Source organism: Pristiophorus japonicus, chromosome 5 (genome assembly GCF_044704955.1).
Source record: "Pristiophorus japonicus isolate sPriJap1 chromosome 5, sPriJap1.hap1, whole genome shotgun sequence".
In the NCBI taxonomy this organism is placed as follows: domain Eukaryota; kingdom Metazoa; phylum Chordata; class Chondrichthyes; family Pristiophoridae; genus Pristiophorus; species Pristiophorus japonicus.
In genome coordinates, this window is record NC_091981.1 from 298,620,202 (window position 1) to 298,638,350 (window position 18,149).

General features: G+C 47.7%; 2 protein-coding genes across 2 annotated transcripts in view; both read right to left on the bottom strand.

Moving 5' to 3' along the window:
* The window catches only part of LOC139264181 (uncharacterized), a 59,391-nt gene extending 54,213 nt beyond the window's left edge, over positions 1–5,178 (bottom strand). Inside the window, exons 1-2 of the mRNA XM_070880266.1 lie at positions 5,150–5,178; positions 4,058–4,212 (exon numbers count right to left, since the gene is read on the bottom strand). Of these exons, the coding sequence (XP_070736367.1) occupies positions 4,058–4,212; positions 5,150–5,178 (184 nt within the window). The remainder of the gene's footprint in view (positions 1–4,057; positions 4,213–5,149) is intronic.
* A 1,879-nt stretch (positions 5,179–7,057) lies between these two features.
* On the bottom strand, positions 7,058–15,826 carry LOC139264182 (fucolectin-like). Its single transcript, XM_070880268.1, has 3 exons — positions 15,819–15,826; positions 14,173–14,327; positions 7,058–7,344 (listed from the first exon to the last, which is right to left on the bottom strand). The coding sequence occupies exons 1-3, from the start codon at positions 15,824–15,826 to the stop codon at positions 7,058–7,060; spliced, it is 450 nt and encodes a 149-aa protein (XP_070736369.1).
* Positions 15,827–18,149: the final 2,323 nt, after the last annotated feature.

Below are 18,149 nucleotides of genomic sequence, written 5' to 3' on the forward strand. Positions count from 1 at the left end.
TATAGGAGCAGGGAGGTCTGACTGCAGTTGTACAGGGCCTTAGTGAGGCCTCACCTAGAATATTGTGTTCTGTTTTGGTCTCCTAATCTGAGGAAGGATGTTCTTGCTATTTAGGGAGTGCAGCGAAGGTTCACCAGACTGATTCCAAGGATTGCTGGATTGTCAGATGAGGAGAGACTGGATCAACTGGGCCTTTATTCACTGGAGTTTAGAAGGATGAGAGGGGATCTCAGAAACGTATAAGATTCTGACGGGACTGGACAGGTTGGATGCGATTAGAATGTTCCCGATGTTGGGGAAGTCCAGAACCAGGGGACATAGACTTAGGATAAGGGGTAGGCCATTTAGGACTGAGATGAGGAGAAACTTCTTCACTCAGAGAGTTGTTAACCTATGGAATTCCCTGCCGCAGAGAGTTGTTGATGTCAGTTCATTGGATATATTCAAGAGGGAGTTAGATATGGCCCTTACGGCTAATGGGATCAAGGGTATGGAGAGAAAGCAGGAAAGGGGTACCGAGGGAATGATAAGCCATGATCTTATTGAATGGCGGTGCAGGCTCGAATGGCCGAATGGCCTACTCCTGCACGTCTTTTCTGTGTTTCTATGTTTCTATGAGGCAGTGCTGCACTGTTGGAGTGGCAGTACTGAGGGAGTGCCACACTCTCATAGGGGCAGTACTGAGGTAGTGATGCACTGTCGGAGGGGCAGTATTGAGGGTGTGCCGCACTGTCGGAGGTGCATTACTGAGAGAGTGCAGCACTATCGGAGGTGCATTACTGAGGGAGCACTGAATTGTCGGAGAGCCAGTACTGTGGGAGCGCTGCACTGTCGGACGGCCAATACTGAGGGAGTGCCGCACTGTCAGATAGGCTGTAATGAGGGAGTGCTGCACTGTCAGAGGATCAGTCCTGAGGGATGATTGCACTGTCGGAGGGACTGAGGGATGTCCACACTGTCGGGTGGCAGTACTGAGGGAATGCCGCACTGTTGGAGGGGCAGTACTAAGGGAGCGCTGTACTGTTAGAGGGGCAGTACTGAGGGAGTGACATCTAGAAACATAGAGACATAAAAAATAGTTGCAGGAGTCGGCCATTCGGCCCTTCGAGCCTGCACCACCATTCAATAAGATCATGGCTGGCCATTAACCTCAGTACCCCTTTCTTTCTTTCTCTCCAAACCCCTTGATCCCTTTAGCCATAACGGCCATATATAACTCCGTCTTGAATACATCCAACGAACTGGCATCAACTCTCTGCGGTAGAGAATTTCACAGGTTAACAACTCTCTGAGTGAAGAAGTTTCTCCTCATCTCAGTCCTAAATGGCTGACTGCTTATTCTTAGACTGTGACCCCTGGTTCTGGACTTCCCCAACATCGGGAACATTCGTTCTCCATCTAACCTGTCCAGGCCCGTCAGAATTTTAGATGTTTCTATGAGATCCCCTTTCATCCTTCTAAACTCCAGTGAATACAGGCCCGGTCGACCCAGTCTCTCCTTATATGTCAGTCCTGCCATCCCGGGAATCAGTCTGATGAACCTTCGCTGCACTCCCTCATTAGCAAGAACGTCCTTCCTCAGATTACGAGACCAAAACTGAACACAATATTCCAGGTGAAGCCTCACCAAGGCACTGTACAACTGCAGTAAGACCTCCCTGCTCCTATACTCAAATCGCCTAGCTATGAAGGCCAACATGCCATTTGCCTTCTTCACCGCCTGCTGTACCTGCATGCCAACCTTCAGTGACTGATGTACCATGACACCCAGGTCTCGTTGCACCTCCCCTTTTCCTAATCTGCCGCCATTCAGATAATATTCTGCCTTCGTGTTTTTGCCACCAAAGTGGATAACCTCACATTTATCCACATTATACTGCATCTGCCATGCATTTGCCCACTAACCTAACCTGTCCAAGTCACCCTGCAGCCTCTTAGCGTCATCCTCTCAGCTCACACCGTCACCCAGTTTGGTGTCATCTGCAAACTTGGAGATATTACACTCAATTGCTTCATTTAAATCATTGATGTATACTGTAAATAGCTGTGGTCCAAGCACTGAGCCCTGCGACACTCCACTAGTCACTGCCATTCTGAAAAGGACCCGTTTATCCCGACTCTCTGCTTCCAGTCTGCTAAGCAATTCTCTATCCACGTCAATACATTACCCCCAATACCATGTGCTTTAATTTTGCACACTAATCTCTTGTGTGGGATCTTTTCAAAAGACATTTGAAAGTCCAAATACACCACATCCACTGGTTCTCCCTTATCCACTCTACTCGTTACATCCTCAAAAAATTCGAGAAGATTTGTCAAGCATGATTTCCCTTTCATAAATCCATGCTGACTTGGACCGATCCTGTCACTGCTTTCTAAATGTCGGAGGAGCAATACTGGAGGAGGAGTAATGTTAACGGAGCATTGCACTGTCCGAGGGTCAGTACTGAGGCAGTGCTGCTGTGTCAGAAGGGCATGACTGAGGGAGCGCTGCATTGTCGGAGGGTCAGTACTGAGGCAGTGCTGCTGTGTCAGAAGGGCATTACTGAGGGAGTGCTTCACTGTCGGAGGGGCATTACTGAGGGAGCACTGCACTGTCGGACGGGCATTACTGAGGGAGCGCTGCACTGTCGGAGGGGCATTACTGAGGGAGAGCTGCACTGTCGGAGGGGCATTACTGAGGGAGCACTGCACTGTCGGACGGGCATTACTGAGGGAGCGCTGCACTGTCGGAGGGGCATTACTGAGGGAGTGCTGCACTGTCGGAGGGGCATTACTGAGGGAGCGCTGCACTATCGTTAGGGCAGTACTGAGGGAGCGCTGCACTGTTCGAGGGTCAGTACTGAGGGAGTGCTGCATTGTCGGAGGGGCAGTACTGACGGAGTGTTGCACTGTTGGAAGGGCAGTACTAAGGGTGACAACCTATCGTCATAAGTCAAACCCCTCATCTCCGGAATCAACTTAGTGAACCTTCTCTGAACAGCCTCCAACGCAAGTATGTTCTTCCTTTAATACGGAGAGCAAAACTGTATGCAGTACTCTAGGTGTGGCCTCACCAATACCCTGTACAGTTGTAGCAGGACTTCTCTGCTTTATACTCTATCCCCCTTGCAATAAAGGCCAACATTCCATTTGCCTTCCTGATGATTTGATAATTTTTTGTGTTTCATGCACAAGGACCCCCAGGTGCCTCAGTACTGCAGCACTTTGCAATTTTTCTCCATTTAAATTATAACTTGCTTTTCTATTATTTCTGCCAAAGTGGATATCTTACATTTTCTCCCACATTATTTTCCATCTGCCAGATTTTTGTCCACTCACTTAGCCTGCCTGTTTCTCTTTGCAGATTTTTTGTGTCCTCCTCACAATTTGCTTTCCCACCCATCTTTGTATCATCAGCAAACTTGGCGACATTACACTCGGTCCCTTCATCCAAGTTAATTAATATCGATTGTAAATAGTTGGGGACCCAGCAATGACCCCTGCGGCACGAGTTACTGTTTGCCAACCGGAAAATGAGCCCTTTTTCCCGACTCTCTGTTTTCTGTTAGTTAGCCAATCCTCTATCCATGCTAATATATTACCCACAACCCTGTGTAATTTTAACTTGTGCAGTAACCTCTTGTGTGGCACCTTATCGAATGCCTTCTGTCAATCCAAATACACCACATCCGCTGCTTCCCCCTTATCCACGCTATTCGTTACATCCTCAAAGAACTCCAGCAAATTTGTCAAAAGTGATTTCCCTTTCATGAAACCATGCAGACTCTGCTTGGTTGAATCATGCTTTTCCAAATGTCCTGCTACTGCTTCCTTAATGATGGACTCCAGCATTTTCCCAACAACAGAAGTTAGGCCAACTGGTTTATAGTTTCCTGCTTTCTGTCTCCCTCCTTTTTTAAAACCTTACAACAGAGACAGCCCTTTGACAGTACATCATTGGCTGTGAAGCACTTTGGGAGGTCCTGAGGTTGTGAAAGGCGCTATAGAAATGCAAGTCTCTGTTTTAATACTGGGAAGCAATTTGTCCAAACAGTACAGATTTAAGCATTTTTACCAGATCCGCTCTCCTTTGACCCACGGACATCAACCTCACAAAGGGTCAGGATTTTTCCTCCTCCTGGGATGACGATATTCACATATTGACCCACCCTTCCTCTGCAGTCAAATGAGAAAGTTTCTATATCCTTACTCAAGCCGATCGTTCCACATCTGAAAGAGAATAAATTAAGCACTATTACTCGCCAAAAACACCGGAGTTCCGCATTGTGAAGAAAATCCATTCTCGGGATGTGGGCGTCGCTGGCAAGGCCGGCATTTATTGCCCGTCCCGAGTTGCTCTGAGAAGGGGTGGTGGGCCTTCTTGAACCGTTGCAGTGCAGTTTGATACAAACTGAGGGCCTCGCTGGGCCGCTTCAGGGGGCAATTATAGTCAACCATGTTGGTGTGAGATTGGAGTCACATGTAGGCCCAGACCGGGTAAGGACGGCAGGTTTCCTTCCCTAAAGGACATTAGTGACCCAGTTGGGTTTTTATCCCAATCCGACAGTAAATGGTCACTTTTACTGACCTCAGCTTTTTATATCAATTTCAATTCAGATTCTCAAACTGACACGGAGGGATTTGAACTCACGGTCTCTGGATTATTAGTCCAGGCCTCTGGCCTCAAAGGGCTCCTGGTAACAAACCCTCTGGTGCAAATAAAGGGAGCTTGGGGCAAAGGATATCAATAAAGTGGACAGCACATTTTAGGAAGGATTTTAAAATTCACATCCTCGTGTTCAGATCCCTCCATGGCCTCACCCCTCCCTATCTCTGTAACCTCCTCCACTCCTGGCAAATGGAATATAATGTGGAGAAATGTTATCCACTTTGCTAGGAAAAATAGAAAAGCTGAGTATTTTTTAAATGGAGAGATTGGGAAATGTTGGTGTTCAGAGAGACCTGGGTGTCCTTGTACACCAATCACTGAAAGTTAACAGGCAGGTACAGCAAGTAATTAAAGCAAATGGTATGTTGGCCTTTGTTGCAGGAGGATTCCCGGTTCAGCAATGCATCGATTTTAAAATTCTCACCCTTGTTTTCAAAAGGTGTCTTAGGGTCCCGGTGAGACCTGACCTGGAGTATAGTGTAGTTTTGGTCTCCTTACCTATGGGAGGGTATACTTGCCATCATCATCATAGGCAGTCCCTCGGAATTGAGGAATACTTGCTTCCACTCTTAACATGAGCACTTAAGTGACAGTACAATCCAATGCGATAACCACAGTCTCTGTCACAGATGGGACAGATAGTCGTCGAGGGAAGGGGTGGGTGGGACTGGTTTTCCGCTGTCTGCACTTGATTTCTGCATGCTCTCGGCGATGAGACTCGAGGTGCTCAGCGCCCTCCCGGATGCTGTTCCTCCACTTGTGGCAGCGTTTGACCAGGGATTCCCAGGTGTCAGTGGGAATGTTGCACTTTTTCAGGGAGGCTTTGAGAGTGTCCTTGTAATGTTCCCGCTGCCCACCTTTGGCTCGTTTGCCTTGAAGGAGTTCCGAGTAGAGCGCTTGCTTTGGGAGTCTCGTGTCTGGCATGCGAAGTATGTGACCTGCCCAGCGGAGCTGTTCAAGTGTGGTCAGTGCTTCAATGCTGGGGATGTTGTCCTGGTCGAGGACGCTCGCGTTGGTGCGTCTGTCCTCCCAGGGAATTTGTAGGATCTTACGCCGACATCGTTGGTGGTATTTCTCCTGTATATGGTCCATGTTTCTGAGCCATACAGGAGGGTGGGTATTACTACAGATCTGTAGACCATGAGCTTGATGACAGTTTTGAGGGCCTGGTCTTCAAACACACTGTTCCTCAGGTGGCCGAAGGCTGCACTGGTACACTGGAGGCGGTGTTGGATCGCGTCGTCAATGCCTGCACTTGTTGATAGGAGGCTCCCGAGATAAGGGAAGTGGTCCACGTTGTCCAGGGCTGTGCACTGGATCTTGATGACTGGAGGGGGTGGGGTGGTGGGGTAGTGCTGTGTGGCGAGGGCAGGCTGGTGGAGGAACTTAGTTGCCTGGGAACTTAGATGCTTTGGTATTGACATCGTCGCCCTAAGCGAGACCGGGTGGGCAGGGGAAGGTCAGCTCAAGGAACAAGGTGGAGGTTACACCTTCTTTTGGAAAGGGAAACCAGAGAAAGAATGCCGCCTCCAAGGAGTGAGCTTCGCCAACAAAAAGGAACTGTTCGACCGCCTCAAAGACTCCCCCTGCGGGGCTAACGAATGCCTCATGACTCTTCGACTCACCCTATCCCGGAACCATTGCGCCACAGTCATCAGTGCATACGCCCCAATATTCAACGCAACAGATGAGGCCAAAAAAGGTTTTTACTCCAACCTCGAAAGATCCTTGTCCTGCGTCCCCGCGGGCAACAAACTGATCCTCCTCGCTGTTTTCAACACCAGGGTTGGCAAGGAATTGCCACAGAGGGAGTGCAACGAAGGTACAACAGACTGATTCCTGGGATGGGGGATTGTCCTATGACCAGAGATTGAGTAGACTCAGCCTATATTCTCGAGAGTTTAGCAGAATGAAAGGGGATCTCATTGAAAGATACAAAATTCTTACAGGGCTTGACAGGGCAGATGCAGACAGGATGTTTCCCCTGACTGGGGAGTCTAGAACCAGGGGTCACAGTCTCAGAATAAGAGGTCTGCCATTTAGGGCTGAGATGATGAGAAACTTCTTCACTGAGATGGTGGTGAATCTTTGGAATTCTCTACCCCAGCGGGCTATGGAGGCTCAGTCTTTGAGTATATTCAAGATAGCGATTGATAGATTTTTGGATATTCAGGGAATCAAGGGATATGGGGATAGAGTAGGAAAGTGAAGTTGATGTAGAAGATCAGCCAAGGGGCTGAATGTTCTACTCCTGATCCTATTTCTTATGTTCTTATGTAATAACAACACAACAGACTGCTGAAACTGGATATATACTCTTCAATACATCAGTCACGATTAAACTTCCTGAACAAACATACGACACAAATGTACAGCTTTAAAAGTGCAGCGCTTGCTGCTGTATAGTTACAGTGGGTTGGAATTTCCGTTATTCTCCAGCGAGCTCCCGATGCGAATCTCGGCTCCCGACAGCCGTTCCGAGCAGCAGTCGGCTCTGTTAGTGATGGTCACTGTAGACACGCGGTACGTGTCCTTTAAATCCACTCTCCACCACGGGTCTTTCTGTGCGGGGGTGTGCGTGCACGAATTCCCGCCCCATTTTGTGTTTGCATTGCCGTCAATGGCTCGAGAAGCATCTCCCGAGTAAGCTGTGGCACACTGGGTCGCAGTCCCCTTCAGTGCGACATTGTTCTCTGTGGAAAAACATAATAACATAAGGGGCAGTACTGAGGGAGTGGCGCACAGTCGCAGGGTCAGTACTGAGGGAGTGCCGCACTGTCGGAGGGCCAATACTGAGGAGGCGATGATTGAGTAAATGTGGAGGGCAGAGAAACCCAAGGCAAAAAACAAAAAGGGCCACTGAATAAAAAGGGGCTGCAGGAGGGGTCAAAACTAAAAATCATGGTTTAAAAACTAGGATTAAAACACTCGACCTAAATGAACGCAGCATTCGAAATAAAGTAAATGAGTTGACGGCGTAAATCATTACAAATGGGTATGATTTGGTGGCCACTACAGAAACATGGTTGCAGGGTGGCCAAGACTGGGAATTAAACATACAGGGGTATCTGACGATTCGGAAAGATAGACAAGAAGGGAAAGGAGGTGGGGTAGCTCTGTTAATAAAGGATGATATCAGGGCAGTTGTGAGAGACGATATTGGCTCTAATGAACAAAATGTTGAATCATTGTGGGTGGAGATTGGAGATAGATGGGGAAAAAGTCACTGGTGCGCGTAGTTTATAGGCCACCAAATAATAGCTTCACGGTGGGGCGGGCAATAATCAAGGGAATAATGGAGGCATGTGAAAAAGGAACGGCAGTAGTCATGGGGGATTTTAACCTACATATCGATTGGTCAACTCAAATCGCACGGGGTAGCCTGGAGGAGGAATTCATAGAATGCATACGGGATTGTTTCTTCGAACAGTATGTAACAGAACCTATGAGGGAGCAAGCTGTCTTAGATCTGGTCCTGTGTAATGAGACAGGAAAAATAAACGATCTCCAAGTAAAAGATCCTCTCGGAATGAGTGATCACAGTCTGGTTGAATTTGTAATCAGATTGAGGGTGAGGAAGTTGTGTCAGAAATGAGCATACTATGCTTAAACAAAGGGGACTACAGTGGGATGAGAGCAGAGTTGGCGAAAGTAGATTGGGAACACAGACTAAACAGTGGCACAATTGAGGAACAGTGGAGGACTTTTAAGGAGCTCTTTCATAGTGCGCAACAAAAATATATTCCAGTGAAAAAGAAGGGCGGTAAGAGAAGGGTTAACCAGCTGTGGATAACCAAGGAAATAAAGGAGAGTATCAAATCAAAGACCAATGCGTATAAGGTGGCCAAGTTTAGTGGGAAACTAGAGGATTGGGAAAATTTTAAACAACAGCAAAGAATGACTAAAAAAGCATTAAAGAAAGGAAAGATAAATTTCGAAGGTAAACTTGCGCAAAACATAAAAACAGATAGTAAAAGCTTTTACAGATATATAAAACGGAAAAGAGTGACTAAAGTAAATGTTGGTCCCTTAGAAGAAGAGAAGGGGGTTTTAATAATGGGAAATGTGGAAATGGCTGAGACTGTAAACAATTATTTTGCTTCGGTCTTCACAGTGGAAGACACAAAAACCATGCCAAAAATTGCTGGTCACGGGAATGTGGGAAGGGAGGACCTTGAGACAATCACTATCACTAGGTGGGTAGTGCTGGACAGGCTAATGGGACTTAAGGTAGACAAGTCCCCTGGTCCTGATGAAATGCTTCCCAGGATATTAAAATAGATGGCGGAAGTTATAGCAGATGCATTCGTTATAATATACCAAAATTCTCTGGACTCTGGGGAGGTACCAGCGGATTGGAAAGCAGCTAATGTAACGCCTCTGTTTAAAAAAGGGTGCAGACAAAAGGCAGGTAACTATAGGCCGGTTAGTTGAACATCTGTAGTGGGGAAAATGCTTGAAACTATCATTAAGGAAGAAATAGCGGGACATCTAGATAAGAATAGTGCAATCAAGCAGACGCAGCATGGATTCATGAAGGGGAAATCATGTTTAACTAATTTACTAGAATTCTTTGAGGATATAACGAGCATGGTGGATAGAGGTGTAGCGATGGATGTGGTGTATTTAGATTTCCAAAAGGCATTCGATAAGGTGCCACATAAAAGGTATTTGCAGAAGACAGAGGTATGTGGAGTTAGAGGAAATATATTAGCATGGATAGAGAATTGGCTGGCGAACAGAAACCAGAGAGTCGGGATAAATGGGTCCTTTTCGGGTTGGAAATCGGTGGTTAGTGGTGTGCCACAGGGATCGGTGCTGGGATCACAACTGTTTATAATATACATAGATGACCTGGAAGAGGGGACAGAGTGTAGTGTAACAAAATTTGCAGATGACACTAAGATTAGTGGGAAAGCGGGTTGCGTAGAGGACACAAAGAGGCTGCAAAGAGATTTGGATAGGTTAAGCGAATGGGCTAAGGTTTGGCAGATGGAATACAATGTCGGAAAGTGTGAGGTCATCCACCTTGGGAAAAAAAACAGTAAAAGGGAATATTATTTGAATGGGGAGAAATTACAACATGCTGAGATGCAGAGGGACCTGGGGGTCCTTGTGCATGAGTTAGTTTGCAGGTGCAGCAGGTAATCAGGAAGGCGAATGGAATGTTGGCCTTCATTGCGAGAGGGATGGAGTACAAAAGCAGGGCGGTCCTGCTGCAACTGTATAGGGTATGGGTAAGGCCACACCTGGAGTACTGCGTGCAGTTTTGGTCACCTTACTTAAGGAAGGATATACTGGCTTTGGAGGGGGTACAGAGACGATTCACGAGGCTGATTCCAGAGATGAGGGGGTTACCTTATGATGATAGATTGAGTAGACTATGTCTTTACTCGTTGGAGTTCAGAAGGATGTCGGGTGATCTTACAGAAACATTTAAAATCATGAAAGGGATAGACAAGATAGAGGCAGAGAGGTTGTTTCCACTGGTAGGGGAGGCAAGAATTAGGGGGCACAGCCTCAAAATACGGGGGAGCCAATTTAAAACCGAGTTGAGAAGGAATTTCTTCTCCCAGAGAGTTAAAAATCTGTGGAATTCTCTGCCCAAGGAAGCAGTTGAGGCTAGCTCATTGAATGTATTCAAGTCACAGATAGATAGATTTTTAACTAATAAGGGAATTAAGGATTACCGGGAGAGGGCGGGTCAGTAGCGCTGAGTCCACGGCCAGATCAGCCATGATCTTACTGAATGGCGGAGCAGGCTCAAGGGGCTAGATGGCCTACTCCTGTTCCTAATTCTTATGTTCTTATGTTCTTATGTTGCACTGTCGTGAGGGCCAATACTGAGGGAGCGTTGCACTATTGGAGGACCAGTACTGAGGGAGTGCTGCACTCTCGGAGGGGCAGTACTGAGGGACCGCCGCACTGTAGTAGGGGCAGTACTGAGGGACTGCCGCACTGTCGGAGGTCCAATACTGAGGGACGCTGCACTGTAGGAGGAGCAGTACTGAGGGAGTGCTGCACTGATGGAGGAGCAGTACTGAGGGAGCGCTGCACTGTCAGAGGATCATTCCTGAAGGATGGCCGCACTGTCGGAGGGACAGTACTGAGGGATGTCTGCAGTGTCGGATGGCAGTACTGAGGGAGTGACACATAGAAACATAGAAAATAGGTGCAGGAGTCGGCCATTCGGCCCTTCGAGCCTGCACCACTATTCAATAAAATCATGGCTGGCCATTAACCTCAGTACCCCTTTCGTGCTTTCTCTCCACATCCCTTGATCCCTTTAGTCAGAAGGGCCATATATAACTCCGTCTTGAATACATCCAACAAACTGACATCAACAACTCTCTGCGGTAGAGAATTCCACAGGTTAACAACTCTCTGAGTGAAGAAGTTTCTCCTCATCTCAGTCCTAAATGGCTTACCCCTTATACTTAGAATGTGACCCCTGGTTCTGGACTTCCCCAACATCGGGAACATTCTTCCTGCATCTAACCTGGCCAGTCGCATCAGAATTTTAGATGTTTCTATGAGATCCCCTCTCATCCTTCTGAACTCCATTGAATACAGGTCCGGTCGACCCAGTCTCTCCTCATATGTCAGTCCTGCCATCCCGGAAATCAGTCTGGTGAACTTTCGCTGCACTCCCTCAATAGCAAGAACGTCCTTCCTCAGATTAGGAGACCAAAACTGAACACAATATTCCAGGTGAGGCCTCACCAAGGCCCTGAACAACTGCAGTAAGACCACCCTGCTCCTATACCCAAATCCCCTAGCTTTGAAGGCGAACATGCCATTTGCCTTCTTCACCGCCTCCTGTACCTGCATGCCAACCTTCAGTGACTGATGTACCATGACACCCAGGTCTCGTTGCACCTCCCCTTTTCCTAATCTGCCGCCATTCAGATAATATTCTGCCTTTGTGTTTTTGCCACCAAAGTGGATAACCTCACATTTATCCACATTATACTGCATCTGCCATGCATTTGCCCACTAACCTAACCTGTCCAAGTCACCCTGCAGCCTCTTAGCGTCATCCTCTCAGCTCACACCGTCACCCAGTTTGATGTCATCTGCAAACTTGGAGATATTACACTCAATTGCTTCATTTAAATCATTGATGTATACTGTAAATAGCTGTGGTCCAAGCACTGAGCCCTGCGGCACCCCACTAGTCACTGCCTGCCATTCTGAAAAGGACCCGTTTATCCCGACTCTCTGCTTCCTGTCTGCCAAGTAATTCTCTATCCACGTCAATACATTACCCCCAATACCATGTGCTTTAATTTTGCACACCAATCTCTTGTGTGGGATCTTTTCAAAAGACATTTGAAAGTCCAAATACACAACATCCACTGGTTCTCTCTTGTCCACTCTACTTGTTACATCCTCAAAAAGTTCGAGAAGATTTGTCAAGCATGATTTCCCTTTCATAAATCAAATGCTGACTTGGACCGATCCTGTCACTGCTTTCTAAATGTAGGAGGAGCAATACTGGAGGAGGAGTAATGTTAACCGAGCATTGCACTGTCGGAGGGTCAGTACTGAGGCAGTGCTGCTGTGTCAGAAGGGCATTACTGAGGGAGCGCTGCACTTTCTGAGGGGCATTACTGAGGGAGCGCTGCACTGTCGGAGGGGCATTACTGAGGGAGCGCTGCACTGTCAGAGGGTCAGTACTGAGGCAGTGCTGCTGTGTCAGAAGGGCATTACTGAGGGAGCGCTGCACTGTCGGAGGGGCATTACTGAGGGAGCACTGCACTGTCGGAGGGGCATTACTGAGGGAGCACTGCACTGTCGGAGGGGCATTACTGAGGGAGCACTGCACTGTCGGAGGGGCATTACTGAGGGAGCGCTGCACTGTCGGAGGGTCAGTACTGAGGCAGTGCAGCTGTGTCAGAAGGGCATTACTGAGGGAGCGCTGCACTGTCGGAGGGGTAGTACTGAGGCAGTGCTGCTGTGTCAGAAGGGCATTACTGAGGGAGCGCTGCACTGTCGGAGGGGCATTACTGAGGGAGCGCTGCATTGTCGGAAGGGCATGACTGAGGGAGCGCTGCACTGTCGGAGGGGCATTACTGAGGAGCGCTGCACTGTCGGAGGGGCATTACTGAGGGAGCGCTGCACTGTCGGAGGGGCATTACTGAGGGAACGCTGCACTGTCGGAGGGGCATTACTGAGGGAGCGCTGCACTGTCAGAGGGCCATTACTGAGGGATTGCTGCACTGTCAGAGGGGTAGTACTGAGGGATTGCTTCACTATCGGAGGAGTAGTACTGAGGGAGTGCTTCACTGTCGGGGGGTCAGTACTGAGGGAGTGCTGCATTGTCGGAGGGTCAGTACTGAGGAAGTGTTGCACTGTTGGAGGGGCAGTACTGAGGGTGACAACCTATCTTCATAACTCAAACCCCTCATCTCCGGAATCAACTTCGTGAACCTTCTCTGAACAGCCTCCAACGCAAGTATGTTCTTCCTTTAATACGGAGAGCAAAACTGTATGCAGTACTCCAGGTGTGGACTCACCAATACCCTGTACAGTTGTTGCGGGACTTCTCTGTTTTTATACTCTATCCCCCTTGCAATAAAGGCCAACATTCCATTTGCCTTCCTGATGATTTGATAATTTTTTGTGTTCCATGCACAGGGATCCCCAGGTGCCTCTGTACTGCAGCACTTTGCAATTTTTCTCCATTTAAATTATAACTTGCTTTTCTATTATTTCTGCCAAAGTGGATACCTCACATTTTCTCCCACATTATTTTCCATCTGCCAGATTTTTGTCCACTCACTTAGCCTGCCTGTTTCTCTTTGCAGATTTTTTGTGTCCTCCTCACAATTTGCTTTCCCACCCATCTTTGTATCATCAGCAAACTTGGCGACAATACACTCGGTCCCTTCATCCAAGTTAATTAATATAGATTGTAAATAGTTGGGGATCCAGTACTGATCCCTGCGGCACTAGTTACTGTTTGCCAACCGGAAAATGACCCCTTTTTCCCGACTCTCTGTTTTCTGTTAGTTAGCCAATCCTCTATCCATGCTAATATATTACCCACAACCCTGTGAAATTTTAACTTGTGCAGGAACCTCTTGTGTGGCACCTTATCGAATGCCTTCTGTCAATCCAAATACACCACATCCACTGCTTCCCCCTTATCCACGCTACTCGTTACATCCTCAAAGAACTCCAGAAAATTTGTCAAACGTGGTTTCCCTTTCATGAAACCATGCAGACTCTGCTTGGTTGAATCATGCGTTTCCAAATGTCCTGCTACTGCTTCCTTAATGATGGACTCCAGCATTTTCCCAACAACAGAAGTTAGGCCAACTGGTCTATAGTTTCCTGCTTTCTGTCTCCCTCCTTTTTTAAAACCTTACAACAGAGACAGCCCTTTGACAGTACATCATTGGCTGTGAAGCACTTTGGGGGGTCCTGAGGTTGTGAAAGGCGCTATAGAAATGCAAGTCTCTGTTTTAATACTGGGAAGCAATTTGTCCAAACAGTACAGATTTAAGCATTTTTACCAGATCCGCTCTCCTTTGACCCACGGATATCAACCTCACAAAGGGTCAGGATTTTTCCTCCTCCTGGGATGACGATATTCACATATTGACCCACCCTTCCTTTGCAGTCAAATGAGAATGTTTTTTTATCCTTACTCAAGCCGATCGTTCCACATCTGAAAGAGAATAAATTAAGCACTATTACTCGCCAAAAACACCGGAGTTCCGCATTGTGAAGAAAATACATTCTCGGGATGTGGGCGTCGCTGGCAAGGCCGGCATTTATTGCCCGTCCCAAGTTGCCCTGAGAAGGGGTGGTGGGCCTTCTTGAACAGTTACAGTGCAGTTTGATACAAACTGAGGGCCTCACTGGGCTGCTTCAGGGGGCAATTATAGTCAACCATGTTGGTGTGAGATTGGAGTCACATGTAGGCCCAGACCGGGTAAGGACGGCAGGTTTCCTTCCCGAAAGGACATTAGTGACCCAGTTGGGTTTTTATCCCAATCCGACAGTAAATGGTCACTTTTACTGATCTCAGCTTTTTATATCAATTTCAATTCAGATTCTCAAACTGACACGGAGGGATTCGAACTCACGGTCTCTGGATTATTAGTCCAGGCCTCTGGCCTCAAAGGGCTCCTGGTAACAAACCCTCTGGTGCAAATAAAGGGAGCTTGGGGCAAGGGATATCAATAAAGTGGGCAGCACATTTTAGGAAGGATTTTAAAATTCACATCCTCGTGTTCAGATCCCTCCATGGCCTCGCCCCTCCCTATCTCTGTAACCTCCTCCACTCCTGGCAAATGGAATATAATGTGGAGAAATGTTATCCACTTTGCTAGGAAAAATAGAAAAGCAGAGTATTTTTTAAATGGAGAGATTGGGAAATGTTGGTGTTCAGAGAGACCTGGGTGTCCTTGTACACCAATCACTGAAAGTTAACAGGCAGGTACAGCAAGTGATTAAAGCAAATGGTATGTTGGCTTTTATTTCAAGTGGATTCCCGGTTAAGCAATGTATCGATTTTAAAATTCTCACCCTTGTTTTCAAAAGATGTCTCAGGGCCCCGGTGAGACCTGACCTGGAGTATTGTGTAGTTTAGGTCTCCTTATCTATGGTACGTTATACTTGCCATCATCATCATCGGCAGTCCCTCGGAATCGAGGAATACTTGCTTCCACTCTTAACATGAGTACTTAAGTGACAGTACAGTCCAATGCGATAACCACAGTCTCTGTCACAGATGGGACAGATAGTCGTCGAGGGAAGGGGTGGGTGGGACTAGTTTTCCGCTGACTGCGCTTGATTTCTGCATGCTCTCGACGATGAGACTCGAGGTGCTCAGCGCTCTCCCGGATGTTGTTCCTCCACTTATGGCGGCGTTTGGCCAGGGATTCCCAGGTGTCAGTGGGAATGTTGCACTTTATCAGGGAGACTTTGAGAGTGTCCTTGTAATGTTCCCGCTGCCCACCTTTTGCTCGTTTGCCTTGAAGGAGTTCCGAATAGAGCGCTTGCGTTGGGAGTCTCGTATCTGGCATGCGAACTATGTGACCTGCCCAGCGGAGCTGTTCAAGTGTGGTCAGTGCTTCAATGCTGGGGATGTTGTCCTGCTCGAGGACGCTCGCGTTGGTGCATCTGTCCTCCCAGGGAATTTGTAGGATCTTACGCCGACATCGTTGGTGGTATTTCTCCTGTATATGGTCCATGTTTCTGAGCCATACAGGAGGGCGGGTATTACTACAGATCTGTAGACCATGAGCTTGATGACAGTTTTGAGGGCCTGGTCTTCAAACACACTGTTCCTCAGGTGGCCGAAGGCTGCACTGGTACACTGGAGGCGGTGTTGGATCGCGTCGTCAATGCCTGCGCTTGTTGATAGGAGGCTCCCGAGATAAGGGAAGTGGTCCACGTTGTCCAGGGCTGTGCACTGGATCTTGATGACTGGAGGGGGTGGGGTGGTGGGGTAGTGCTGTGTGGCGAGGGCAGGCTGGTGGAGGAACTTAGTTGCCTGGGAACTTAGATGCTTTGGTATTGACATCGCCGCCCTAAGCGAGACCCGGCGGGCAGGGGAAGGTCAGCTCAAGGAACAAGGTGGAGGTTACACCTTCTTTTGGAAAGGGAAACCAGAGAAAGAATGCCGCCTCCAAGGAGTGAGCTTCGCCAACAAAAAGGAGCTGGTCGACCGCCTCAAAGACTCCCCCTGCGGGGCTAACGAATGCCTCATGACTCTTCGACTCACCCTATCCCGGAACCATTGCGCCACAGTCATCAGTGCATACGCCCCAATATTCAATGCAACAGATGAGGCCAAAAAAGGTTTTTACTCCAACCTCGAAAGATCCTTGTCCTGCGTCCCCGCGGGCAACAAACTGATCCTCCTCGCTGTTTTCAACACCAGGGTTGGCAAGGAATTGCCACAGAGGGAGTGCAACGAAGGTACAACAGACTGATTCCTGGGATGGGGGATTGTCCTATGACCAGAGATTGAGTAGACTCAGCCTATATTCTCGAGAGTTTAGCAGAATGAAAGGGGATCTCATTGAAAGATACAAAATTCTTACAGGGCTTGACAGGACAGATGCAGACAGGATGTTTCCCCTGACTGGGGAGTCTAGAACCAGGGGTCACAGTCTCAGAATAAGAGGTCTGCCATTTTTTAGGGCTGAGATGATGAGAAACTTCTTCACTGAGATGGTGGTGAATCTTTGGAATTCTCTACCCCAGCGGGCTATGGAGGCTCAGTCTTTGAGTATATTCAAGATAGCGATTGATAGATTTTTGGATATTCAGGGAATCAAGGGATATGGGGATAGAGCAGGAAAGTGAAGTTGATGTAGAAGATCAGCCAAGGGGCTGAATGTTCTACTCCTGATCCTATTTCTTATGTTCTTATGTAATAACAACACAACAGACTGCTGAAACTGGATATATACTCTTCAATACATCAGTCACGATTAAACTTCCTGAACAAACATACGACACAAATGTACAGCTTTAAAAGTGCAGCGCTTGCTGCTGTATAGTTACAGTGGGTTGGAATTTCCGTTATTCTCCAGCGAGCTCCCGATGCGAATCTCGGCTCCCGACAGCCGTTCCGAGCAGCAGTCGACTCTGTTAGTGATGGTCACTGTAGACACGCGGTACGTGTCCTTTAAATCCACTCTCCACCACGGGTCTTTCTGTGCGGGGGTGTGCGTGCACGAATTCCCGCCCCATTTTGTGTTTGCATTGCCGTCAATGGCTCGAGAGGCATCTCCCGAGTAAGCTGTGGCACACTGGGTCGCAGTCCCCTTCAGTGCGACATTGTTCTCTGTGGAAAAACATAATAACATAAGGGGCAGTACTGAGGGAGTGGCGCACTGTCGCAGGGTCAGTACTGAGGGAGTGCCGCACTGTCGGAGGGCCAATACTGAGGAGGCGATGATTGAGTAAAAGTGGAGGGCAGAGAAACCCAAGGCAAAAAACAAAAAGGGTCACTGAATAAAAAGTGGCTGCAGGAGGGGTCAAAACTAAAAATCATGGTTTAAAAACTAGGATTAAAACACTCGACCTAAATGAACGCAGCATTCGAAATAAAGTAAATGAGTTGACGGCATAAAGCATTACAAATGGGTATGATTTGGTGGCCACTACAGAAACATGGTTGCAGGGTGGCCAAGACTGGGAATTAAACATACAAAGGTATCTGACGATTCGGAAAGATAGACAAGAAGGGAAAGGAGGTGGGGTAGCTCTGTTAATAAAGGATAATATCAGGGCAGTTGTGAGAGACGATATTGGCTCTAATGAACAAAATGTTGAATCATTGTGGGTGGAGATTGGAGATAGATGGGGAAAAAGTCACTGGTGCGCGTAGTTTATAGGCCACCAAATAATAGCTTCACGGTGGGGCGAGCAATAATCAAGGGAATAATGGAGGCATGTGAAAAAGGAACGGCAGTAGTCATGGGGGATTTTAACCTACATATCGATTGGTCAACTCAAATCGCACGGGGTA

Coding starts and splice junctions, on each gene's coding strand:
- LOC139264182 (XM_070880268.1), bottom strand. Junction 7,345..14,172: donor GTCAAAGGAGAGCGGATCTG/GTAAAAATGCTT, acceptor GTTTTTCCACAG/AGAACAATGTCGCACTGAAG.